The sequence below is a fragment of the Electrophorus electricus genome, chromosome 14 (genome assembly GCF_041902795.1).
Source record: "Electrophorus electricus isolate QZ-2024a chromosome 14, ASM4190279v1, whole genome shotgun sequence".
In the NCBI taxonomy this organism is placed as follows: Eukaryota; Metazoa; Chordata; class Actinopteri; order Gymnotiformes; family Gymnotidae; genus Electrophorus; species Electrophorus electricus.
The window spans coordinates 13,114,227-13,140,432 of NC_137510.1; the positions used below are offsets into that span (position 1 = coordinate 13,114,227).

General features: G+C 39.2%; 1 protein-coding gene and 1 long non-coding RNA gene across 4 annotated transcripts; one reads left to right on the plus strand and one right to left on the minus strand.

Moving 5' to 3' along the window:
- The first annotated feature begins 2,814 nt into the window (after positions 1-2,814).
- On the plus strand, positions 2,815-23,265 carry LOC145651219 (uncharacterized). 2 transcript variants are annotated; one of them, XR_014117025.1, is made up of 4 exons: positions 2,815-3,146; positions 3,597-3,763; positions 5,867-5,977; positions 23,086-23,265. It is a non-coding gene; the product is annotated as an uncharacterized LOC145651219 (long non-coding RNA). The 2 variants fall into 2 exon arrangements; XR_014117026.1 differs by lacking the exon at positions 23,086-23,265 and adding an exon at positions 15,907-16,476.
- Positions 11,660-26,037, minus strand: myo1eb (myosin IEb). 2 transcript variants are annotated; one of them, XM_027002440.3, is made up of 27 exons: positions 25,772-26,037; positions 23,926-24,063; positions 23,277-23,366; positions 22,564-22,658; positions 22,374-22,461; positions 21,969-22,058; positions 20,654-20,785; positions 20,358-20,492; positions 20,092-20,224; positions 19,582-19,778; positions 19,012-19,092; positions 18,831-18,917; positions 18,627-18,713; positions 18,309-18,476; positions 17,097-17,182; positions 16,873-16,954; positions 16,568-16,773; positions 16,333-16,477; positions 15,801-15,915; positions 15,502-15,671; positions 15,183-15,328; positions 14,784-14,930; positions 14,461-14,618; positions 14,162-14,236; positions 13,876-14,071; positions 13,525-13,700; positions 11,660-13,386 (listed from the first exon to the last, which is right to left on the minus strand). In XM_027002440.3, the coding sequence occupies exons 1-27, from the start codon at positions 25,772-25,774 to the stop codon at positions 13,310-13,312; spliced, it is 3,303 nt and encodes a 1,100-aa protein (XP_026858241.2). In that variant the 5' UTR covers positions 25,775-26,037; the 3' UTR covers positions 11,660-13,309. The 2 variants fall into 2 exon arrangements, with proteins under 2 accessions (XP_026858241.2, XP_081552841.1); XM_081696715.1 differs by lacking the exons at positions 23,277-23,366; positions 23,926-24,063; positions 25,772-26,037 and adding an exon at positions 22,947-23,099 and having other exon boundaries at positions 11,661-13,386.
- Between the last annotated feature and the right edge of the window lie 169 nt (positions 26,038-26,206).

Here is a 26,206-nt window from a genome sequence, read left to right on the forward strand (position 1 = left end):
GAGCCTAAGAGCAACCATATCACTGGTAAGGGCCCCTTGATCCATACAGGCTTTATTCAAGCTTTCAGCATCAATTCCTCTTTTCATAAGTGCTTGATGAAGTTTATCCAGCCAGTATAGGAGGACAGAGAGCTTCTCCCCCTTGGTAGATATGTCTAAACTTAGGCAGTACATCTGCCCTACTCTCAATAGTGCCATATGCAGCATCAAGGGCAACCAAACAGTTGGTAGCAGTAGCCAACGGATTGCTAACCTTCAGGAATCTAACAACGTCAGCAGCTGGTCCCCTTAAATTCTATCTAATATGCTGCTTCTTTGTGGCCTCAATACACTGCCATTCATTCTCTTGGTGATGCAATATGGCTTCTCCTACCACTGCTAAACTGATGACACCGAATTATTTCTTTCTTTCCCAACCTCCAGCAGGCATGACTGACACTGCATCATGGATGACAGCCCACCACTTGAAGCTCAACCCCAGTAAAACAGTTTTTGTACATCCCAGGAATTTCCAGCCCATGACCTCAATTTCCTTCGAGATCTCTATCTGAAGCTGCTCGTAGCCTGGGCATAAAAATTTGGACATTCAGTTTTCATTCTAAACATGTTTCAAATCCGACCCAGTCTTGCCAATTTATTTGCCCAGGTACTTGTGTAGTTTCTTGTAATCTCAAAGCTAGACTACTGCAACTCACCACTTGCTGTCTAAGAGACATCAGACCTCTACAACTTGTCTAGAATACAGCAGCATAACTTGTCTTCAATCTTCTGAAGTTCACGTCACTCCACTGCTGCGCTCCTTTCACTGACTTCCAGGAGCTGCATGCATCAGATTTAAAACCTTGATGCTTGCCTACAAAGCCAAAAATGGACCAGCTCCTCCATACATGATATCGTTGGTCAAAGCCTGATCTGTACCTCAAGTGTGGCTTGGCTTGAAATATCATGCTTCAAATCTCATGGAAGACAAGCATTGAGACTATTCTGTCCTGGCTCCTAGATGGTGAAATGAACTTCCGCTTGCTGTTCAGACAGCAGAGTCTCTTGCAGTACTCAAACACAGACTGAAGACCCATCTGTTTGTGGAATATTTGAATGACCATGGACCCTACTACTTATTGTAGGGTATTGTTTATTACACTGATGTTGACTGCTCCTATATTGACCAACTCTAGACCTTGTTGTTTATTGCACAAATTGTTGTTTGAAACAGAGCTTAAGTATTATGTATTTTGCACTTCTAGGCTTCAGCATTGATCCCTGTATTTCAACAACATTCTAGTTCATTGGTATCTTGGACTCTAACCTACTGTACTGGCTAGAATGTATTCCATGAGTAAATGACAAAGCACTTTTGTTAGTTGCTCTGGATAAGAGCATCTGCCAAATGCCATAAATGTAAATGTAATATAGGCATCATGCTCCTCTTCTCCTTGGTGAACTGGTCTAACCCCTGAAAATGGCCTTAATTTTCTTTAAATAAACCCAGTGGCAGGTACTTGGCCACACCTGTCAATGAGTTTGCCATTGATATTAACTAAATCTACACTAAGGTTGGCTTAAGGGGGTTGATTAGCTCTGGCAATGGCCAGGACATCGTCCATAGATTTACCTTCCTGCTGTATGAAAAACTGGAGAGCTGAAATCCCCCAATAGACTACTCACTAGAAGCACAGCCCAGGGCCCGAACTCTCCTTCAATGCCAACCTCAGAAGGCACAGTACCATGCTCTGAAACCATGCTGCTCTCCACTAGAATAAATACCTGTCTACCTGTGGAGCCCTTACAATGACCTCATCCTAGTATGCCCAAACAATTTAACTTTTCCCAACACACTTGAAATAATCTGCCACATCAATGGGAACCTTACTCAGCACCATGGAATTGGAAGGGCTAATATTCTTGTCTACTCCATTCACCAGCTTAAAGTCCATGTTGTCAGCATTATACCTCAATGTCAAGGGGAAAACAAATCTAGTAAAAGAAAGTCAGAGAAAATGATCCCAGTGGTGCCTCAAAATTTTTTACCCCTGCCCAATGACATTTGGGGGGCAGGAGTACATCTCAAAGATATGTAATCCTGCAATTGTATTGTGTTCCTTTAAATTACATGCACTATATAGTAATTAGCATGGTGCCTCCAAATAATCTAATATTCAATTAATATCTTAATGCTTGTAAATTTCAACTCTTAAAATGAACTGTTAATTCAGTAAATCCAAAACTAGGGGAGGCTAATATATTTATTTTGAGACCCAAGATTATGGAACAAAAACAAAACCCTACCACTAACAGCAAGTTGATGCGGTACGTGAAATAGTCGGTACGTGAAATACGCCATAGCTGTTCAGTCACAACTCTGTGCTTAGCTTAATGCCAATCTTATTTCTTATTAAATCGGCTCTTAAGAAATTAACTCCAAACTCCGCTTCTCACCCAATTCTTTTAAAAAAACCCTTTGTAGTTATAAAATGTGGTAGCCTAGATTAGATTGGTAGCCTGTCAGTCACTTGATAGGTGAACTCCCATGGGGGTTGACCAAGAACCACCCGTGAAATGGTGCGAAAACAACGAAAAGGACACTGGGAATTGAAGTTTGCATGACAACAGATACAAAAAGTGTTCCCACTCATTTTCTTTTTAAAGGGTTCCTACATAAACATTTAAAAACATTGTTAAATACCATAAATTATAAATGTTTTCATTTTCAAAAGAGGCGTTCTAATAGTGTCACGGACTGCTCCCAGTCCCACTGGTCACGTGGTACGGCATGCCGCGTGATGTGGGAGTTTGTCTCTTCGTTTGTAACTACGCCCATGTTTGCATGCATTTAAACCGTTGCAGGAAAGTTCAGGTCTTTGTTCATATTAGTATCGCATGTTATGTTTATAACCTGTTGTCCGTACTCACCTACCTGGTTTTCTGTGCGTGCCGACATGTCCCTCTACGTCAAGAGAGCCTGTGTCCTACTCCTCGCCCTGCGGCACTCGGGCCGTTACGAATAGAGTAATGAACTCCCAACTGCATAGTCAGCCAATAAATTTGAACATTGTCTGAACAATGTTGAACAAGATCAAGCTAATTCAACACGGATTGAATCTTCTGATAAATAAGTGACCTTCCTCATCAATTTGGAGCCTACTGTAGTATGTATTCATTAATGTGTACGATAAAAGTTTCATTACCACTGAAAAAGTTATTACAATTGTTGTCCCTATGAATGGTTAGTTAATTTGTAAGTTAATTTGATTAAGCATAAGTTAGTATTTTTCACAACACTAATTACTTACGGGCGCCCTCATACCATTATTTAGGCTATATGGTCCTGGTAGTTGGTATAAAAAACCTAATCTCTGTCCGAAACATCCTGTTTCTCTGAAACCTTGTGTACTTCACTACGACTTTGAATATCTATCCATATATGTAACGGTGAGCTTGAATAAACGAAGGCGAGGTGAAAATAAACACGACCTTAGATACATGGAATACACACAGCGGTTTTACTTGGATAAATAACGAACATACATGCAATTAACAACCAAGACAGAAAGTACCAGACAGGGTTTAAATGTATGAACTGATTAACTCTAAACCAGACACAGGTGAAAGTAATAACAGGCGTGGAAAAACAGACGAGGGGGCGGACAAACCGAAACCAAGGAACGGAACAACTAGGAAGTAAAGGAAAACAGAGACGCGACAGGGAAACCATGGAAACAGGGACGCCAGGAGGGTGGCCAATCGTGACAATATAAGACTCCAGGTGAGAAACTGCAGTGTACTATAGTAAGAGGTGTAGAGATATTCAAAATTGTAGTAAAGTACAAAGAGTCTCCAGAGAAACAGAATGTTTTGCAGGGTCCATCAACTCTTTTCATCTGATTGCATCCTTATCTTGGACCTTAGGTCACTGGACTAATCTCTCCCTAAAGGCCCTCTGTATAACAAAGGGATGGCCATATTTTATTTAAGTGATGACAAGCAACTAGATACACATTGCTGTCATTTCTATAAAGGTTGCCATCAAGAGGTTTACGTGTTTGACCGGTTATGCATAGGATCACCCTTAAATATGAAAGGTTCTGGGACTGGCAACTTGTTAAAAAATCAAAATCATCAATGCCCAAGATGTGTTCATAGGCCACCTTTATAATATCTGCAGTAACAGCCTGACATGCATCTATCCATCTACTTGTCTAATCTGAAGGAGTAGTAGATTGTCTTAATTCTCCATACATGCTTATAATTTCCTCTTTGCTTTTCAAGTTCATCAATCGAACTCCCAAGTTTCCCGAGTTTCGGAAATATTAGACTTGAACTCCTCTCTTGCTTTCTGGACTGAAACTTGCCATTGTTCATATTTAGATAAAAGTTTAATTTCTCATCTTTGTGCCTCTTCCCTTTTCCATAAGTGTTCTCTACTCCCTTTTCCATGAGTGTTCGTGCGTGGCAGGATTGTTATAGACCATCATCCAACTCTTGCAGTTGGTTGCAGTGTAGATTTTCATTCTTCTCAATGTCACTTTTAAGTTATTGTCTCTCTGCCAGCTCTATTGCTTTCTATAATGCTATTTTTTGATCATGGACTTTAATTTGAAGGCTACTCATTTGTTTCTTTATCCTGTCTATATCAGATAATGAATGAACTGAATGTGGCATTTCTACAAGTTAATAATAAGGCTTAATACAGAACGCGGATTTGCCTCCGATCAGGAGCTTTTCTCAGTGACCTCCAAAACCAGTGGGCAGAAAATCAGAGTAAAAATCATGTAGTGTGAAATTGGCACTACTGAGATAAAACTTGGCTGTAGGTATGTGGTATATTTGGTGTATAGTAATGTAGCAAAATCTATTAATTATTAACAAAGGGGTACCACCTTAAACATATAGAAATTATTGTTTATTATTAATAATTAATTACTGAAGGTTAATTAATACCTAATCAGTCTCATTCTGAAATTAAAATGTGAAGTGACTTAATACAGTTGGTTAAAATATACTTTCCATGATGACCAATTTAATGAATAAGTGTTTGGTTTTGATAATTGATTTTGATTGATTAAACTATTGAGTTAGCATGGAGTGACACAGACACTATTGTAGGCACTCTGAAAGGCTCTTTTATTCTGGAAAGATTCCCCATGTGACAGTGGAGGCACAGAGGGAGCGAGAGGCAAGACTGGAATAAAGTCTTTTTTATTTTCCATCAAAAGCCCCCCACTTAGCAGCAATGCAGGAACATAGGTAAACTAAACAGGCATTTGGCTTGGATCAGCATAGTGGAGCTCAGGCAAAGCGCATGGCTCTTTGGTCTGCTAACATGCAGTGCTGACTTCAGGAACCTGTGGGCTTTAATAGTGAGAGTGAAAAATAAGAAACAGGCAATTCTAGTTAACATGCAGGTGATTGGGACCATGGCAGGTGTGTGGTGCAGTTCTGAGCAAGACTGGGTGTGTCCCTCCTACTGGATGACCGGCCTACTGTGACACCCCATCGTCAGATGGTATAATCCACAGGAATCATGCATGGATTTTGTGTCAAGGGTGGAGTACAGAACACCTCCAAATAAGTTTAGTGTTCTCAATTTATTAGTAAAAATTGTGAAGCCAGCCCACCAGCCATTAAATGACTACAACTCTCATCTCTTCAATCTCCACTATCTGTGCTACAACTCCTTAAATACAGGAAGCCCCGCCCTGGGCTAAACCAATATCTCAGGCAGGTGGCTCTACAGAAGAACAATAAAATCAGCCCAATATATTACAATATTTCAATGTCAGTCCTGTGCACAGTTCAATGGCCATTACATTAATACAGTTATCAGTAAATCTGAACATTTGTTGACTCAGTCCTTTTCTCTCTATAGGTGTTCTCTTCAGCAGCTCCACACTTCCCTTGTATGGTCATGGGCCCTTCTGTCATGTACAAAGGTTTGAGCTGCTCCTGCTTCCATTTTGTTTTGGAACCAGGCTCTCAGGTAAGTCTACTTAGTTGAGTCACTGCATATTATAACAAATATCTCTACTTGCTGGCAGGTGACATAGTGATGGGGCCGGTCTCTTAATCACCCCTAGCCCAGGTTGTGCTGTAGATGACAACATCATCAATATATGCAGCAGCAAAGTCTGCTGTGCTTTTGAGCACCTTGTTCATTAGCCACTGAAATGTTACTGCCACTCCATGAAGGCCAAAAGGCATAACAGTGAAATGGTACACACCACTTGGTGTGCAGAATGCTGTCAATTATTTCACTGCTGGCATGAGTGGGACTTACCAATAACCTTTACACAGGTCTAATGTTATCAAATGCTTCACTCTACCCAGTCTCTCTATCAGCTCATCAACTCTTAGCATTGGATATGGGTCAAAAGCTGATAATGCATTCAATCTTGAGAATTCCATGCAGAATCACACAAACCTCTTTGTTTTTGGGACCAGTACCACAGGACTACACAACTCACTTTGTGATGCTCTATAACTCCCAGCTCAAGCATCATATCCACCTCCTTCTTCAGAACTGCCATCAGTTGTGCTGGCACGCTGCCGTTCGACTGTCTGAAGGACGAGTCTATCAGACAGACAAACTGCAGAGTGCCAGCATGTGAAATCTCTTGCCTGGCTCTCCTCTGAAGAGATCTGATGGAATGAGACTCTCCAGCTGTGTGTGCTGTTCTGGCTCTAGGTGTGACAGGTCAAGTGATCTGCTGTCCCCTCCTTTTGATGGAAAGCATTGTTCCCATGATTCTTCCTCTTCTACCAAAGCTCTAGTCCACATCTACTCTTTGGCATCCTCCTTGGGCTCTTTCCATGCTCTGAGCATGTTAATGTGCAATACCTGTTTCTTCCTCTTTTTGTTAGGGAGAAGTAGATCATATGAAGTCTGTCCAATCTGCTGCAAGACCTTGTATGGTCCCTGCCACTTGGTGTCTGATGTTGGCGGAAGAACGAAGGCTTTTTCTCCTGGAATAAGCTTTCTGTTCTTCACTGCTGTCATACTCCTCCTTTTGATACTTATTGGCTTTCTCCATGTTTTCACGGACCCTGTCTCTCAGTGAGGCCATGTTCTCATCTTAAGGACATGGGACAGGCTGTTGAGTTTTTGGTTGGTGTTGTGACCTTCCCACGCCTCCTTCAGCACATCCAGTGTACCCCTAACCTCTCTGCTAAAAAGCAATTGGAGTGGAGAGAATCCAGTGGATGCTTGTGGCCATGTATCCCAGTCTGTACTCATATCTGCGACAAACTAATTCAGCATGCCCTTTAGTATCTTTTGAATCTTTCAACAAGGCCATCGGTCTCTTATCCCCTTTATCCCTAGTAGCTTAAATACTTTCCTGAAGTTCGGTATGCCTACTCTGGAAATTAACTGCATCAGAGCATTGACCAACTTGTGTGTTTTAACTTTCCTTAGGGGAAATGCTTCTGGGTAGCAAGTTGCATAGTCAGATTACTAGTATGTGTCGGTTTCCTGACTGGCTTCTGGGTAAGCAACCGACTGTATCCATCACAATCCGTGTGAACGGTCTCTACTATGGGTAGGTTTATCAGTGGTTCTGTCCCCCCCCCATCAAGTTGGTACTCTGGGCAAGTCCTGCAGAACTCTAAAACATCTACATGTTGACTGGGCCAGTAAAATCTGTGCCATTCTGTCAAGTGTTTGTGTGTCCTAAATGTACTGCCCAAGTTTCTGAATGTGCTAGTATTATGACATCTTACCTTTTAAGCTTTTTGGTACTGCCAACTATACTTGATCACCTTTAACCCTGTAGAGGATGCCTTTTAAAACTAAACAGTTGTCACTTTTGTATGTTGCCTTGTCTTTGCCACATTTTTAAAACAGTGGTTTCAGTGTCTCATCTTGGCTCTGCAGCTTCACGATATTGGGTAGAGCCTCTATCTGTATGTCTGGGTGTTCTAATTTTTTCAACCAAAACTGTGCCCATTACCTTGTCCTGCCTTTTTTCTCTTAGTATTCTTCATTCTATGCTCTGTGCTGAATGGCATTTCCTTCAGCCAAGCTTTGTTCTCTTCCTGAGCCTTTTCCCTTTTAGTTTGTAGCCTGGTCACTACCATCACATCAGTTTCTCTCTGTTGCTCAGTTAAAAGATCTACTAAGGTTGGCATGTCTCTTCCTAGAATGACAGCATATGGGGAGCTCTGCATAACCCCTACCCTAAGGATGTATGACCCTTAACTTCTATACTGATATCAGATGCTGGATAAACCTGCTCGTCCCCATGTATACATTTTACCCTTATTGTACCAGAGTAGTTCGCCTCAGTCTTGTAAACAGTCCACTGAAATCATAGGCACTAACGAGTCTCAGGGCATTGATTTTTACTTTTTTTTAAATGCATTTATTTTTTTACAGGCATGCCATCTATACTACTTTCCTTTTAGCTCAGCACTTCTTTCCTTTTTAGGGATGAAAGTCTAAACTTATTCTCAAGCATAGGGCATACGTTTGCTTTGTGGTCGACTTGATCATAATTATATACCTTAGTGTTTCTTTTTCCCGGTGTTGCAGCCCTATCACTATTTCTACAGGTATGCCAGTGACCCTGTGTGTGTACTTTAGTGAACTGCAGCCTAGGACCATTACCAATTCCATCTACCATATTTACCGGGTTCAACATAAGGACGTTGTGTTTCCGATCCGATATTCTCCCTCGGATTGTCTGGCCACCAGGAATGGCTCTCCACAGCTTGGGCTGGTCATATTCTCCCTTACTGGACCATATCAAGCCAGGCCACATGGCTACCATTTATTCTATTCCTGCTCTACTTGACTGAAGTCTCTCTCTTGAGAGGTGTAACCATAAAGCTCTCTTTACATGCCTCTTGCTGTGGGTTCACAAAATAAAGACCATTAAGCAGTAGTATTGTTGTAGAGTTCTTGATCAAATAGTGTGGAGTTTGATATCTGAGATGTAGGCAGGCAGGGACATTCCTTAGGGAAGGTTATACTCTGGTATTTGTCCAAGGATATGGAATTTTGACAAACATTGTAAATCTTAACAATTTAAAATGCAGACTATATCCTCACATTCCAAGTGGTCATTTAAATACATTTGAGAGGTCAAAGAACCATACAGTCATAAACCTCTTACCAAGGTGATTTGGGGAGCCAACAAGGTGAGTCCAGACCTGGTTAAGCCGTTCTATGCTCTGGTCTTGGTTGCCCAGGATGGGTAGGTCATGCTCTCAAAATACATGTTAGTAAGCAACCAGGTAGAAGTAAATCAGTTACAACAACCACAGACAAATTTCCTGTATTTCCAAATTGAGTATGTACAAATCAACAGTTGCACAATGATGGCCACATAGCCATAGTAAATGTGAGGACATGCAATGCTCTGGCTTGTTAGTCATGGAAAAGTTTGTGTGGTTGATTCTTGTAAAACAGTTGGAAATCTGTTACAAGGAGGAAGTAGATGCAGGAGAGCCTCTCAAGCCTAAGTAATTCAGAATTGTGCACTAACTCAGTACAGTGGCAGAGCATTCAAAAGAAAATACATTTTTTTGGACAAGAGAGAGAAATTAAAAGGGGGGGAAACGCAAAAATGTTGATGCAAAATAAAGTACAGGGAGGTTTTAAATTAAGTCCTATTGTAATGCAGAATGAGGCGAGGCATGCTGCATTTGAGATGTTTAGTGAGGGCAAGTCCCAAATCCTTATCCTTACCGCCCATAGTCGTGTCCGGAATCAGAGAAACGAAACCAGATAACATACCGAACAAAGCAAACCAAAAGACAAAGCGAAACACGAGGATTACAACACCGATAACAATCGCAGCAATGATGACCGAATTAACATCAGAAACAATGACCGACAAAGCAGTCAGGAGAACATGCCATATTCATACAACCAAGTCAGGCGAAACGAGACATAGGTGAAACCAGTGAATAGCGGAGATGTACAAAACACGAGACAATGGCAGAAACTATAAAGGTAACCCCACATGGGAACCGCGAAACCTACATCTTTCTGGAATTTGTAGTGCACAATCACATTTTATTTCCTGTTCTGTAACATTGTCAATGTCACTGTCAGTGAAACTATATTCGAGAACCTTTGTGCAGAGATGTGAACTGTGCTAGAGTTAATTTAAAAATCCCATTTGGACTTTTTTTTTTTTTTTTTTTTTTTTTTTTTTAAATCCTTAAGAAATTGGGAAATTTTAGAAAACTTTTAAAATTGCTGTAAATTACCATGTGTAACTATATATAAAAAATTAATACATTTCACAATCCAACAAAATGCCAACAGCATGTACTAATCATGTTCCACTAATTAATGTAGCTACAGTAACTGTAACTAAATATAGTATGCTTGTCTTAGTCTGTAGAATTTAGGGGTTTTTGTTTTTAATTAAAAAAGTTAGTCTCAACTTGCTATGTTGACTAAAGGTGCACAAAGGACATTGAACATTTTAGGCCACAGCCATGCAAGGCTAACTGCAACAAAGTATTATTTAACTGTACATGCAGCAAACAGGATTGGAAAGATGATAACCAAATTTAAAGCATTTGGAATATGCTCTATATTGGCATATGTCCCTGTGAAGCAAACCCATGAACTTGGTGTTAGAGGCAACTTATGCTACCTTTCCCAGGCTACCCTCCCTAGCTTCAGTTTGTACAATAAAATTAAAAAACAAAATGTCTTAATTTATCTGTAGTTATAAATTGCAACCAAAGCATTATAGCATATTTCACATTTTTGTTGTAGTAATTCTTGCACAGAGTGCTGACTATGCAACTTGGTTTGTAAAACTGCAATCATAATGTTCTGTATTACATATTACTATATCTTAAGTGAAACCACTCTTGATATGTGTCACTGAAGGAATACAATTGACACAGTTGTATGTCCAGTGCTGATACCAACATCATGAAGCCATGAGTTTCAACTCCTTTTTCTTGGTTTTCTTGTTCTTTTGATTTAGATAGGAGACAAGGGTATTGGTTGACATTTTCCAGGGCTCTTACACTTCCACCCAGATCAGATTGTATTACTGGTTAGAAATAATCCACTGGAAAATCTGTTGTCCAATGCATTGAGTGTGTTGGGTGTGATTTAAACATTGTTTGGGATATCATCTTTTGTCACTCTCCTCAAGACATTTTTTTTAAAAATTGAAATTGTATTTTTTTTATACTTTTTTTTTTGTTTTGCTTTAATACTACTTAACTTTTATGCTGTACATTTCTAAGATGCCCTTATTGTATTTTTGCCACATAGATTAACATGAAGATTAATTAATAAATTCAATAAATAGATTTTGCAAAAAAGAGATTAAAATGCATTTTCTGATTTTGCCCAAACTATAGTGTTAAAAGAATTATGACTTAAAATTACATTAATTGGGGATTTGACACAATGGTTATTGATCAGCCTGGCAGGAAATCTTGTGTACTAGATATCTTGGAGCACTCAACATCTGTACTTGCCTCTCAGGGTGTAAACACTTAGCAGTTGATTTGATATTACCTCACCCTCGTTTAGTCTGACTGTAAGCACGTCTTTCTTGGCTAATGAACATTTAAAGTATTTCAATGTGTCTCAAACAGCCTGAAAGGAGGCCTTGGCTAATGAACAGCATTAAAAATATCAACTTTATTTGCTTCTAAACACTTACCATCTTAACAGGAAATTTCATTCCATGCTTTTCTTCAATGGGGTACCTTCTTCCTATTAAAAAAGGATGGATGGCACATATACAATGACATACTGCAGGACAATCTATTTTAATCTGCTGAAGTAAAAGAAAAAAACTTCATCTCTCAGCATGACAAAGACCCCAAGCACAAGGCCAAGAAACACAGGAATGGTGAATAACAAAAAGGTGAAAGTTATACAAGGGCCAGGTCAAAGTCCAAATCAATCAAACTGAGTACTATTTGCAAATTGTGGCCCAAGTGTCATCCAACCACTTGTCCAAGGGAGGCTACAGTTGTGCTAAACCACACACTTTAAACTACCTTTAATAGTGCTACAGAACCTGGGGAAAAAAAAAATCACATTTAAGATGCCTGAAAAATGCAGTGTCTCAAATTGTATTACTATAACAGTCACTCATAAAATAAACATCTGTTAGGAAGCTAATATTTTCTAGGAAACATTTTCTTACCTCCAAAAGCTAACTGGGGCTTAAGTTAGTAAGTTGTAAAAATATGCTACACTATATGTAAAGCCTGCTAGGATAAACCTGCAAATTAAGAAAATCAAGCCATTATCAAGCTAATAAAAAAAAAAACTTACATCAATGGGGCTTTTAGAAAAGGTCCTTTAGAAAATTAATACAGATATTACTGCTTCAAAACAAAACAAGCAAAAAAAAAAAAAAAACAGTTCACATACATTTCAAGCTTCAATGATGTTCCTAGGGGTTTCCTGCAATTTGATTGGCTGAATTCTCAAAGCTAGAAACTGCAGATTCTGCAGTTTAAGCGGTTATGCTCCTTGGGTAGGGATTACATCTTGTAGAGCACACATTCACAAGCAAACCACACAAATTTTCAGGATAAGCACTTAAATCAATATATTCTTCCAGGCATTATATGAATGGTTTGAATGGTAGGAAACTTTAATGTGTATGTGTAAAAATATGGAAAAGATGATGATAATGAAGTGAAACTATGTCTTTCCACTAATGGTAGACCAGGCCATGAACAAATGTCAAAAAAGCCAATGTATCTGTTCTTTCAGTGTCCCCTTCCATATTGTCTGAGATGAAGTAATAAGCTAATGCATGTTTATCAGCCACATAATATTTGTGTCTTAAGTGATAGAAACTGTATTGATCCCTAAGGAAACCACAGGGTAGGAGTAGCAGATGTCACAAGTTAATAGCTTTCACAAAATACCAGCTTCTCTTCAGCAAAGAATAAACAGTTAAAAAGAACTAAAATATAAAATAAAAAAGGAACTGATAAAAATTACAACAAAATTGCTGCATTCAGGTCTTCTGCATTTTAACACCATTTGGGCAAACTGACTGTTACTGTACATCAAAGGATTTTTTTTAGTACATCTGAATGTAATAAAATGTAATATTTAAATTTACAAATATGTAAAATAACTTCAATGTCCTATAAAAAATTCTCAGGAAGCCGAATACAAAATTATCCATTTATCAAGATAAATGGATGAGCCAAGTTGCTTATCTTGTCTTTCTCAAATTTATATGGTGGCCATTAAGTGTAATATCCTCTGATATCTAGTGATTCTACCTAATACTGTTGGACTTATTTTTGATCTTTGCTGTGCTTGCTTAATTGATTGTTTTTCTATTAGCATACTGATCTAAATCTTTTCCACATAGTTGCCAGGAAACATGCCTTCTCTTCCCCGTAGACGGCCACACCACCAGCCTGAAGTGTCTGTACAGAGAACACACAGGGATACAACATTAATGCAATTTGCCTTGCAATGCAAATGTACAGAAATGCAAATACCTTCACATATACAATGGATGTAATCTTTGCTATACATAAATGTCCTATACTAGTGTTTATTACCTTCATTTAAGATCTCTATGATGTCCTCAGCATTGAAGCTGAGCTCATCAGTGTCCTGGGCATCATATGCATAGAGGGCACGGCACTGTGGGGATCGAGGCTTGGGTCTGGGGGCTGGTTTTGGGAGCCCTGCTCCTGGAATGGGTTTAACCTCTTTTGAAAGTCGTCGATGAAGGCTATAGTTGGGGACAACAGGGCCAGTGTGAGAACACAATCTCTGCAATCCAGCTGCAAGTAATGCATATAGGCCGTGATCTTTGTACACAATGTCATATTCATCATCACCAATGTGTCATGGAGCTTTTGTATAGTACATAAAGTAAAAACAAGAAAGAGTGCTTTTAATCTCACCCTGATACACCCTGGTCAGGCACATTCATGAAACTTATGTCAGTGTTAACTGGATTCCGGTTTTGACTTGGGCGAGATCCATGTTGGCGGGGTAGGATGGGTTGATCCATACTGGACTGCTGACGAAGCAAAGAGCCCCTAGAGGAGGCATGACGGCCCTTGTCAGCTACTCCTCGACCTGCACTCCTGGAGGGCTCTAACATCATAGAATTTTTTCAAAACAACCTTTTCTAACTTTGTTTTTAATAAAATGTGTCATATCAGTTGAGGGATGCTCGGGCTTTACCGCATAAATACTTGTCACGGCCCTGATGTGGATTTCCTATGAATCTGCTCTTTCGCTTGTCTAGGCGAGTGGGCCCTAAATGAAGCACTCATTATACTCATGTAATAAACAGAATTAACATGTGTACACACACCCACACCATATGTTCTCACTTATTGTCTTAAGACAATTAAAATTATTTTTAATTCTTATCCAAAAATCAAAACAAATTGCAGTTAAATTACCAAAAAAACCCAATTTTTTTTGAGGCAAAAAGCAGCATTCATAGTAGATATCCATGGTAAGTGTGAAAGACCTACTAGAATTCCTTGGAAGGCCAGGTCCAATACCAACAATAAGGGTCTTGCCACTTGGCTTGAGGACCACATTATCTCCCTGGCCTGTCTGGAACTGGATCTGCCGAGAGCCGGCAGATGCAAATGGGCCCCAACCTTCCTTCTTCACCTTAAATTCAAGTCTGGGAAGACCAAGACATTAAACTTCACAAGATACAGCTTCATTAAATACAACACATATGAAAAACAAAGGAACTCTATTACTTGCTATGTTTGAAAATAACTTTGAAAAATAAACATACAACCACATGCTTAGAAAGCAATCAGAAGATATAAAGTCAAGTTACAGGTTGTTGAATTTCAGGGCCAGCTTCCTCCGAGTCTTCTCCTCATAACGTTTGTAGAGCAAACTCAGGAACTCCGTTTTAAAGACGGACTCCAGCACGCTGTCGTAGCGCTCCTCATGAACAATGAAGAAGTCATCCTGGAGCGTACTGAAAGAGGTAGAAGGTTGTTAGTCGGACTCCTGGCAGAGGAAAGAGTTGAGATGCAAGCCAGCCTTCATGGCAGTAGCTATACATGGCCAGTATATGTCCTATGATGTTATCAATCAATGACAGGTCACATTTTACAGGTTAAAACCATTTATTATGATGGAATTTTTAATTATATTGATTTAGTTTTACCATTAATTTAATAGTGTGTGAAGCTGTGATGTGACTTTCTAATCTTCAGAAGAAATGTACCTCAGAGAGACAGACTGAATCTTCTCCAGCTCAATTTGCCTTTTGATGACCTCTCGAATCTGGCCCTTCTCAGGCCCCTGCTTCACCTTCTCCCGGCCAATCAGATAAAGAAACTTGGAGGTCAAGATGAGATCACGCTTGACAGTCTGGGAGTGGAGAGAAAACATTCAAGAATGTGATGTCAGATTTTAAAAAAAGTTAAATGTGTCAGATAAATTCATAGTCCCAGACTAACTGAATTTTAAATCTCAAAGAGCAACAGATGTGTTGCACACATCTCACACACATCCAGAAAGGAGGAAAAACAAAACACGCTTACCTTAAATCTGCGATCATATTTGACCACAACATCAGCAAATTCAATCCTCTCCCTGCGACCCACAAATTGCCGGATCTCAGGGCGATTGTCTGTGCCAATGTAGTCACCCATGAAGTTCCGGTTCAGGCTGTTTTTCCGCCGTTCCTTCTTATTGAACAATACGTCAGATGCTAAAAGTCAAGAACCCAATTTCACAGTCTATCCCCATACTATGTACAAAAGCATTACATTAAGTATTACTTGAAGCACTACATGTTAATTGCAGGTAACTGGAGAGCGTAAAACGGTCAGGCTCTTACCCTCCTCTCGCATGCGAACGTATTTGCGAACAGCAACGTGCTTGCGCCAGGCTTGCTGGATGACCCGGGCGTACCCATTATACTTTCTCTCTCTCATCTCTTCCAGAAGGAACAGCTGCAGGGGACAGTGGCTGACCATGAGTGACAGCATTAGACAGACAAAAGCTAAAATGGAACAGACCACCAACTGACCAAAGCACCTGTGAAAAGCACCCTGACTAAAAATCCACTGATCACTTCAATTGATCACTTCCTTGACTATGACTTTGAGAAGAGCAGAAGAGCAGTCACATGAGGCCTGCCACCAAAGACTCCTCATTTACATACTGTGATGCTGAATTATATCCTAAAGCAATATCTTAGAGGCATGTACTCATTTTGCCGAACTACAAAGTATTTACAATTTACATCACAAATACTGTATATATTACATATATCACAAAAAGTGCAATCATGTTTGAAACAGTATTGTAGGTGGAGTATGTTGAAAAATATTTGGAAAATCACCACCACCAAGTCAAAATGGCCTCACTGATTCTGGGGCCTTGATGAATATTTTGCTTTTGCCCAGCTGGTACTGATCTGGGTCCATGTTGACAGATTTCAGCAGGTGCAGGACACCTTGCTTCTCATCTCCACTCCACTGTGGCCACGTCTCTTTAGTCAGGATTGCATATCTGTGGTTTAGAGCATCTATTAACAACAATATGCAAACCACATGGACTGTACCAAAGCGAGGCTTGTTGCTATGGGTCTTCCAAGCTCACCTCTGTAAGAACTTCTTGAAGACACGGCGGAAGGCGTATCCAGCCCGGCGCACGCGGATATTCTCACGCAGGCCCAGGTATTCCACCTGGTGCTTGACACGGCTCTCCTCCCAGTCCCGGGGCTTTTTGGTCTCGTTGGGTTTAATACAGCGAATATAGTGGGGGGTGCATTTCATCAGTGTCTGCACCAGGTTATTAGCTTGTTTCTGTGAGCGACACAGCAGAGGATGTTTCAATGAATAGGTACACCACTACCTAATGTAAGATGCTTGTGTCATTTCTATCTACTGTGTTAGGTGCCTTACCTTGATCTTGGCACCTGCGGTTGTGGGACGGCCCTTTTTCTCAGCTTCAAGATTCTCTGGGAAGAGGCTTCGGATGAAGGCACTGTCAACACAGAGAGAGAATTTAGACGGACTGGTAATTTATTAAAAAAAAATCTTCAGACTTCAAGTTGGCTAGAAGATGCCATCAACCAATATCAAGCAGAACCTGATAAAGGGGTAGAGGAGGTAAATGCTGAACTTACAATTCACTGCTTTGCATCAGTTCTATGATGTCATTGAAAAGCACATCTCTGTTCCTCTCACAGAATCCATTAACAATATATGAAACCTACAGAAAAAAAAAATGGATCACTGGTATCTGTCAACTGAACATTGCAGATTAATTAATTTATACATCACATGAAATGATCACAGGGTTGGTTGTTGGGGTGATCACAGAGTTGGTGGTCACCCTGGCAGCTCCAGGGTGTCCATGCACGACCTTGTACTTCGTGCTTCTGTGAAAGCCTGATTCACCTCCAAAGGTAATTACTATGAGCGAAATCAAGGGTGTCAGAGAAAAAGAAACACAAACGTGCCAGACTGCGATCGGAATGCACTGCAGCAGGGCAAAAGTGTTTCTGAAACAGTGGTATTCATTCCTGCCTGCTCATTTAGTGAGTGATGAAACAGCAGGAATGTATAGGCAGAGAGCAGGATCAGTATACTGCCTAGACTGCTGGGTGTCAGTGGTTGTTGTTTCTTTCCTGTCAGGGGTTTTATCTCACCAGGGACCCAAAGATGCTGTGTTTTTTTCTGAAGGCCTCAGGTTGCAGAGGTTTCTGAAAGGGCATTAAAGCCCTTCTTTCAGTTTGCAGAGAAAGAGTTAAGAGTAAAAATAAACAAACATCCACACCATTAAAAAAAAAAAAAATCTGTGGGCTCACAGATACTTGTCCTTATGCTACAGAAGAGTTGTTCCTTTGTTACTCCTAGCTTTTCTTTAAGTCATAGATTTCATGCATCCTCAGCACATAACTCAGGCCAAGTGCAACGGCCTGTTAGAACACAAAGTCATTTTATACTCTTGAGTGATGAAGCTGATTATTATAGGTGACTTAGTCATGAGGCTCTTACATGCTCTGATGTCTAGGCTACAAAACATACCGATTTGTGTTTAGAAATAAGTCTGCCATTTACACTGTACTCAGCAAGGTGATACTGATCCCATTCAACAAAATGGACAAAGTATAACATGCACAAATGCACAACATCCTGCTCCTTGAGATGGTGATCTCTAAATCCAGGATGCCTATCAGGTAGGTATGGATTTTCAGGTTTTGAAGAAAATTTAAGGCCACCTCTGTTTATTTTCATACACAAATGCTAAATCAAATCAATATCATATAATGTCCACACATTCAAATGATGACTTGAGTACACAAAGTGAATGGTGCTTTAGTGTTGCCCCTTACCTTGCCTGCATAGTGGTGCACTATGAAGCCCTTATTCCAGCTATTGAAGTGTTCATGAGTGCCGACCTGTGCTTGCAGTTTCTGAAGCAGAGTCTGGTCTGCACCCTCACCCTTGGCGTGCATGGTAGCACACACATCATCCAGGATGCTCATAATACCCACAGGGTTCTGGGAATAGCACAGGCCAATTTAATACTTTACTCATTTCAATTCTAAGGAATATTTCCTGATTTGAAAAGTAGCACTTGCGTGATTATCTTCCAAAGTAGCATATAAATAAATGTGAGCGTTTAAAATCATAAGGACATGAACACTCACCATTTTGGACTCCATCAAGTCACATACAACTTTGTTGTTAAAATACTCAATAGGTGTCCATTTAATTCCTTCCTGCACATACTCTTCCTGTAAAGAGAAAAGTGAGACACAGCAGACACATTGGCTTCAGAGCTGCCTCTAAACTACAGTGAAAACAAAACTAAACTACTACTGTCATTCTGAAGTAGAATCCCAGCTGCTCACCTGCTCAGCCTTCAGGGTGAGCTCAATGAAGATCTGCTGGAGCTTCTCATTCACAAAGTTAATGCAGAACTGCTCAAATCCATTTTGCTGTAAGTGAATGACAAACCTGACTTTTTTACTTGGGCAACATTTGCAAAGAAAAAGTGTGCAAATTCAAAGGGGCTTTTCTAAAAATTTCTACCTGGAAGATTTCAAAGCCATAAATGTCCAGCACTCCAATGTTGAATTCCTCATGGTCCTTCTGCATGGCCTTGTTTATCGACTTTAGATGTAACAGAAGAGATTACAAGGAAATGTTTAATAAGTACACACTTGTTTAAGTTTCGAGCTAGGCTAATCACACATTAACTGAAGGACTGTGATACTGTACTTGTGTACAATATCCCCACTTTTGCCCTTAACTCCTTTTCCTTCATCCTCCCCACTCAGTGCAAATATCAGTCAGGGCATACCACCATATGTGTGTGCTGCATTTAGTTCTAACTTTAGTGATGAGACTGATTACGATGTTAATTGACGGCATATATTTGTGATCGTTGGGAAAGCGCCTCAGCAAACAATCAACTTTATTAAAACTAAGGGATGAGCCTGGTCAAAATATATCAAACAATAAGAATTGAAGTCTTAAAATGGTAATTTAATATGATTCGTGGATTGCAAAACAAAAGACATGCAATGTAAATTTTTGGTGTGCCTGTATTTAATCCAAAATGTGCAGAGGATACATGCGGTTTTAAAGCCGGAGACGTACGTCTACGAGGTAGTCAAAGAGTCGGGCATAGAGTGCCTTGGACAGGGCATCCCTTGAAAAGCTGGCTTGCTCAGTGTTCAGTGTAACAGAAATGCTTTCAGTCTTGCCTCCCCATTTACTGTCCATAACCCGACTTGTCAGTTTCTTCTTCAAGCCGTCCTGAGATATACCCAGCAGATAGGATGGGAAGGCGAGAACTGCACAGGAATGATGGAAGGCTAAGATGTGAAGCCTTTTCAAAATTATACCAAAGTACACAAAGAAGCTAGTTTTAAGCAAGTCCTATTTTGTTTATCAACACAACAACATACAGCTACAGCTTCAGTTTTAGTATAATGCTATTTTATCTGGAGGTATGGTGCACATTAGATTGTTTTTAATGAAAATTAATATCCTGATTTGGACAAGCAATCAGTTCACTCAGTCAACTGTTTCAAGTCAGTTTGTTCTAGAGAGTTACATGTAATACATGTGACTGATATGATGATAAACTGGGTGAGAGTTACTCACAGTCTTCACTCTCCACCACAGCATAGTTGCCTTCCTCTCTGAAAGTGATGTTGCCCAGATGAAGAATGCCAGCCACAATCTGTAGCACTGCATCTTGTTCTTCCAAAGACAAACCAATGACTGACATAGCCTCCTAAAAATGCAGTAGGGAAAATGAAACAAAATCTCTGTTAGGGTGCTGCGAACAGCATGCTTGTAACAGTTCATTAGTCACAATGTAAAGGTGTGTGTATAGTTCCTCATTTTCTGAAGCTGCAGAGACTCACCATGGTGTCAGAGAACTCCTTCTTGTCATTCATGTCATCCACAGTGTAGGTACCAGACTGGTTCATGTAGAAGTAGTAGTCTGCAGTGGTAATTCCCAAATTCTCTCTCTGCTCTTTACTTGCACCTGCTAAGAGCTGCAGGACAAAATAGTACTTGAGATCAGCATCTAACAGGACACCAGTACTAAGACCTGTTCACGTGTTCCTTTACAACAAACAAACACTCCATCTCGCTGATATTTCAACCCATTAAAAACATATCTATTACAGCACACAAACACATCCAATTACTTTACCTGGTAGTATATATGGAAATTTCTCTCTCCTTGGTTTTGAGACACAACCCTTGATTTCTCCAACAGGAAGTTAGAAATTTTTCCTCCATCAGGTTCCCCTCCCCGGCTGAACTGGATCTCAAAATATTTTCCCTGAGGTTTGAAATAAACACAGTGACTCAAGAAGATAGCTTAAAGTTGGTCCAATGTACAAAAGGTACAACAACCAGCATTACAGACTTACATATTCACAGCAGTTTACAGCTTTGCCTGCACCCAAACACACTCACATACACAAAAAAGCCAGCACCACAAGTCTTCACTTGTTGAGAAACCATGTACCGTTAACACTAGCCTAAAGGCTATTGGACAGGAATGCATACAAAATGGCCACAGATGAACTGCAGTTGAATGTATGTGGAAGCAAGAGGAAAATGCAGAATTACAGGTAATTCTGCCTGTTAAACATGAGCAACCTAATAATCAGCATGCAATGGCAGAAAATTGTTAATCTGTAAAACTCATTATAGACCAGTGAAGTTCCTACTGGCATTTTCTACTGCATTTGTGTATAAATAAGTACTAATATGGGCATGTTTATTCCTTACATTAAATGTGTATCATGTCTGGATCATATATGGATTATATATGGATCCATATATGGATTCTCGCAAATGCATCCCCAGTATGACCAGATGAAATCTGAATTTACACTCCCACGTAAAAAGCACCCATACATTGTTTCCATTTTACTTACTCCTAATCTGCTATTACCGGTGTATTATATGCTGTCAAATATAGGAAGAAACCATACAAAGCAGGCAATGAATCCTTTGCATCTATGGAGGAGAATGGTCCTTGTGCTGCTTTCATTTCTGCTGTGGTCAGTGCCACTAACATTACTGGCCAGAGGACTTATTGGGCACAAAAGAGTTAGGACTGGTGCGACAGAACTGGGTCTGGTTTCACTGATACATAGTATCTGTTATTCTTTCATGTACTATGTCAAATATTCAGTATAATTTGTGAGAAAGAACAAGCGTTGTCAGCACTCAGCAGAGGTATTTGCATTTACTTAACTTTATGTGGATATCAAATCACATGACATTTACACTTTTATTAAATTTGATCAAGATCCTGTGGTCTCTAATCATCTCTGAATATGGTTTGAGTGATCTGATCATAATACTTCCCGAGGGGTGTTTATCTGGTTTTTCACATGGCCAAATGAAATCCGAACTTGATCCAATCATCAAAAATGCATGTTAATACAATGTGTAAACAGCCTCTCAATCTTATTTTTAAGGAAAGTAAATATTTTGGTGGCTCAACTCACAAAGCGACTAGAGTTGTTATTGCGCACTGTCTTGGCATTCCCAAAAGCCTCCAGTAGGGGGTTTGACTGGAGGATGATATCTTTAACATGCTGATCAAAGAGGGAAAGAGATTGGAGGACATGATGAGAGATGAATGAGACATGAGCAACACTCTGTGTTAATGTAGAGTACACATTCCATTTGTTTATCTTAATAATTCACATTATTAGGACACAAATACAGTAAATCAGTAAAGTGTCTACTGTGCACACTAAACTAGAAAGTATTTTCAAAATACCATTAACATAAACCATTACCTCTATGGTTTAAATATTTTAAAATAAAATTACTACAAAAATACTTTAAAACACACAGCGTGCATGCGGACATATTGACAGAAATAACAGTAATAAAAAGGTTCCTACCTGAACTTTTGGCCCACCTCCTGAAACTTTGGAAATGTAGCTCATAATGTACTTGGCTGCCACAGTCTTTCCTGCTCCACTCTCTCCACTATAAAATACATACTTTGGTTTTAAACACACAAATATCACAGCATATAAACATCTCATCACATAAATATAAATGTATTAGATGGGTTAAAAGGTCCCTGACCTAATGATGACACATTGGTTTTCCACATCGATCATCATATTACGGTACATGTTATCAGCCAAAGCATAAATGTGTGGTGGATTCTCATATTGAGCCTAGTATGGAAACATTCAGACAGACAGACATTGTTCATTACAAAATTATGAAAAAAAAAAAAAGATTTACATGAGAAGTAGTAATAACTTTTTTTTCTGATGTAATGTGAAACCCCTGATCATCAACCTTAGCTGTGACAAAGCTTGAGAATGGTAAGAATACAAAGATCAAATTAATCTTCAGGGGTAAAGATTATTATTGCTATTATGCCGGTACTCACACAAAATTCTGATGCAATAAAAGTGTACAATGTGATGGGTTTAACTAGTATGAATACAGGAACTCACTGTTAGACTTGCTCTTCTCTATATTTTTAAGGGACAGACACAAGACTCATTTGTACTCAGAGAGAACAGCAGCTCCTTGGTCACCTTCGGATTTTGAAATTAACCACACACACTGGTTTATTTTACCCTCACTGTGCAGGCACCATGGCAAGTGCTAACATGCTGCACTACCACTCTGCCAATCTCATCTGAGTCGATCCCTGCTTAAATGAGTTATCCTGCAGGAATGGCAACCTGCTCCTGGCTCCTCACTCTACTTCTTAATCCACACACTGACAGCAACACTAACCCTTAAGAAGCCAAGCCAGATAAAGAGGTGAGTCTACTCACAGCTCCCTGATAGAGCTCCACTTCCCGGTCAGAAAAATATGACAACTGTTTGAAAGGATTTACAGAGATCAGCACAGGTCCTATATATGTCTGAAAGGCACTGGTAAAGGACTTGGTAGTTGATAGTTATACATTTTCAGACATTGATAACTGATACAGATACTGATAGTCATTTTTTTCTATAGCTACTGCAATGCTGTCTGATCATCTACCTTTTTAAAATAGAATTTTAAAGAGAATGCCATTATATTTCTAACAAAGGCATGACATACCATTTAAAAACTATTTTTATTTGCTTAAGAAACAATTACTACTGAAAAAGCAAATTAATATTTGCTAAATACTGAACAGTAATACAGACTGTAATAAATTTCCTGCATATATTGATGAGTGTCACACAGTAGCACCACAGAAGGATTTTCCCCCTCCAATCATCTTTAAAGCTATACCTGTAAAATTTGTATATGTTTGAACAGTCTTCTCATAGCATTTTCATATATTTAACAATTTTTTATTTATTTATTAAACCATCCTGATGTAGACATATCATGCATGTTGAATGAAAGCACTTAAATTGAAACACTTTGGAAAAATAAGATATGAATACAGACATAGACATAATGCAAAATGCATTTTGTCGCAAGGATACAAAAATGAAGTCATCCATATATCTTTTCTTGAGGTTGTCTGTGATGGCATCTTCACTGATCTTGGAGAGGAGGACCATGTCATCCACCCCACTGACCTTTACATTTTGTGTTTGCCAGTGATATCGCTCCTTACTGCCCTGAAAATGTAAGCGTTTGTTATTGTCTGTTAGAGTAACCTAAATGTTATTTGCAAATTAAGGTTAACAAATAAATCAATATTTATGGAAATTTATGCTTGTTGAACACATTGCTTAAGAAAAAAACTAGTGCTCCTTCATTTCTCAGTTGTGACCTGAATGTGGTTGGAGGCATCATCTGGTTAATAAATGTATTTGTGCACTCATTAACTCTGAGCCAGTAAAAACAGATTTGGGGAGTGGCTCAAAAAGTGTGTAAACAAATGACTGAGCTGACCATGTTAAGCACTTTAATAACATACTCAACACAAATGATGCTAATTTGATCTTTGTTTGCCTTGTGGAATGGAATTCCCAGATGCTGATACCATGTGTTGCACACTGGTTTATGTGCACTTAAGTTGACAAAAATGACTTTAGATGTGTAGCAGGATAACAGATAGCAACAAGTTTATTTTTACACCAATCACAGCTGTGTTCACATACAACCTCAAAGGAAAATGTACCAAAAATTACAACAAAACATACCTGTTAAACCCTGTATAGGTAGGGCCCTATCTAGGCAGATTTAAAAAAAAAAAAAAAAAGGTTTTTAGGTAATGGTGTTTGTTGGACTCCAACTATCTTTACAAAGAGAGAAGTGAAGTTGTTTCTAACTTACATTTTTATGTTCTAAGAGCTCTGAGACATCTATTTTTTGTTCTGTTTTCCCCCTGTGAATCATGACTAAAAAGGCTCAAAAGACAAATGCACAACAGAGTGTAGTACTGTTAGGAAAATTTTTTGGTATGTGGTGTTCAGAACCAAATCAGGTTAAACTTGACTATAAAATAATGTATAATAACACATTTATATTGGTACTGAAGTCATAAAACCTTAAAAGGAGACTATGCTATCTCTAAAAGCAGGTGAGTAAAGTGCTCGCTTATGTAAAGACAAAAAACGTAACATGAGGCATCAATTTACAACCCCCACATTTGAGTTGAGATGAAGTTAAATTCAGTTTCAACACATCTGATCCATCTAATCGAGGACTTGATCAAGTTATCAGCGATTTAAGTCTAATAGTAATGTGGGATCTAAACTTTCTAGGAAAGTACGTTTTCTAATGCCACTAAACCCTTGGTGAAAGGGCCTCACTGAAGGAATGAATTAATGTTTTTGGTTTGTTTGACATGAGCCAACAGCAACACGAGGATTAACGAAATAACTCACTCTTCTAAAGCAAATGTTTCGAATACTTCAGAGATTTGTACCCTACTTCAGGGGATTTTGACCTTCAAAATATCCAGCTCTTTCACTAAACAAAAATATTTCGCATTAACGGCAACTCAAAATTCAGTGTTAACGAATCAGTAAGGCCGCACCCATCACAAGCATCAACCCTTTTATATAGTGGTACATTGCAGGTAGCCTAAATTACCCAGATGTCCATAATTCAAATGCATAAAAAATACTTGTTTTGACACAAGGTGTTTTGACACAAGCGGATTCAAGGAGTTGTCACAACCCAGTCAGAGATCATTTCTCACAACAAATCAATTTTCATGACATGTCAGACTTTCAGTAAATATTTCCTTTCCAAATTTCCCAAATTAAACTGCTGAAAACGTTCCCCCACATGTAGGACTCTTAAATAAAACTGGCACAATACGCATGCATTTCAGGCCGGTCCAATTTAATCAACAATCAATTTAAGCGTACTTACCATCTTGAAATAGAGATACTTCCTGTAACACAGTCCTTGAACAACAGTCCAGTACTCAAGAAAATCGAAAATTTCAGGTGAAACTCAGATTTTATGGTGATCAGTATTCTGTGTCCATTTGTTGTACTATATAGCTTTGGAACCCTTAGGTATCCTTAAGTCCATCGAAACTAAGTGCAAACATGTAAAATCATGAAAAACCGACTTGTAAGAAAAATCGGTCACTGACAATCTATAAAGCGACAAGTGCGGACAGGTAAGGAACTTTTTTTCCACCCCTCCGTCTTCGTCCTGAGAGCATTGTGGGTAGAATTTGAGTATTATAAAACTTACAACATCGCCCGCTAGTGGTCTATGCAAGTGTTTTCAAAGATTTGATTATTTCCATTATCAAAAAGTAACCACAACACAATGAAACAACGTTACATTGGACAA

Coding starts and splice junctions, on each gene's coding strand:
- myo1eb (XM_027002440.3), bottom strand. Junction 20,493..20,653: donor ATTTCCATATATACTACCAG/GTAAAGTAATTG, acceptor TTTGTCCTGCAG/CTCTTAGCAGGTGCAAGTAA. Junction 16,478..16,567: donor TTCAAGAAGTTCTTACAGAG/GTGAGCTTGGAA, acceptor TCTAAACCACAG/ATATGCAATCCTGACTAAAG.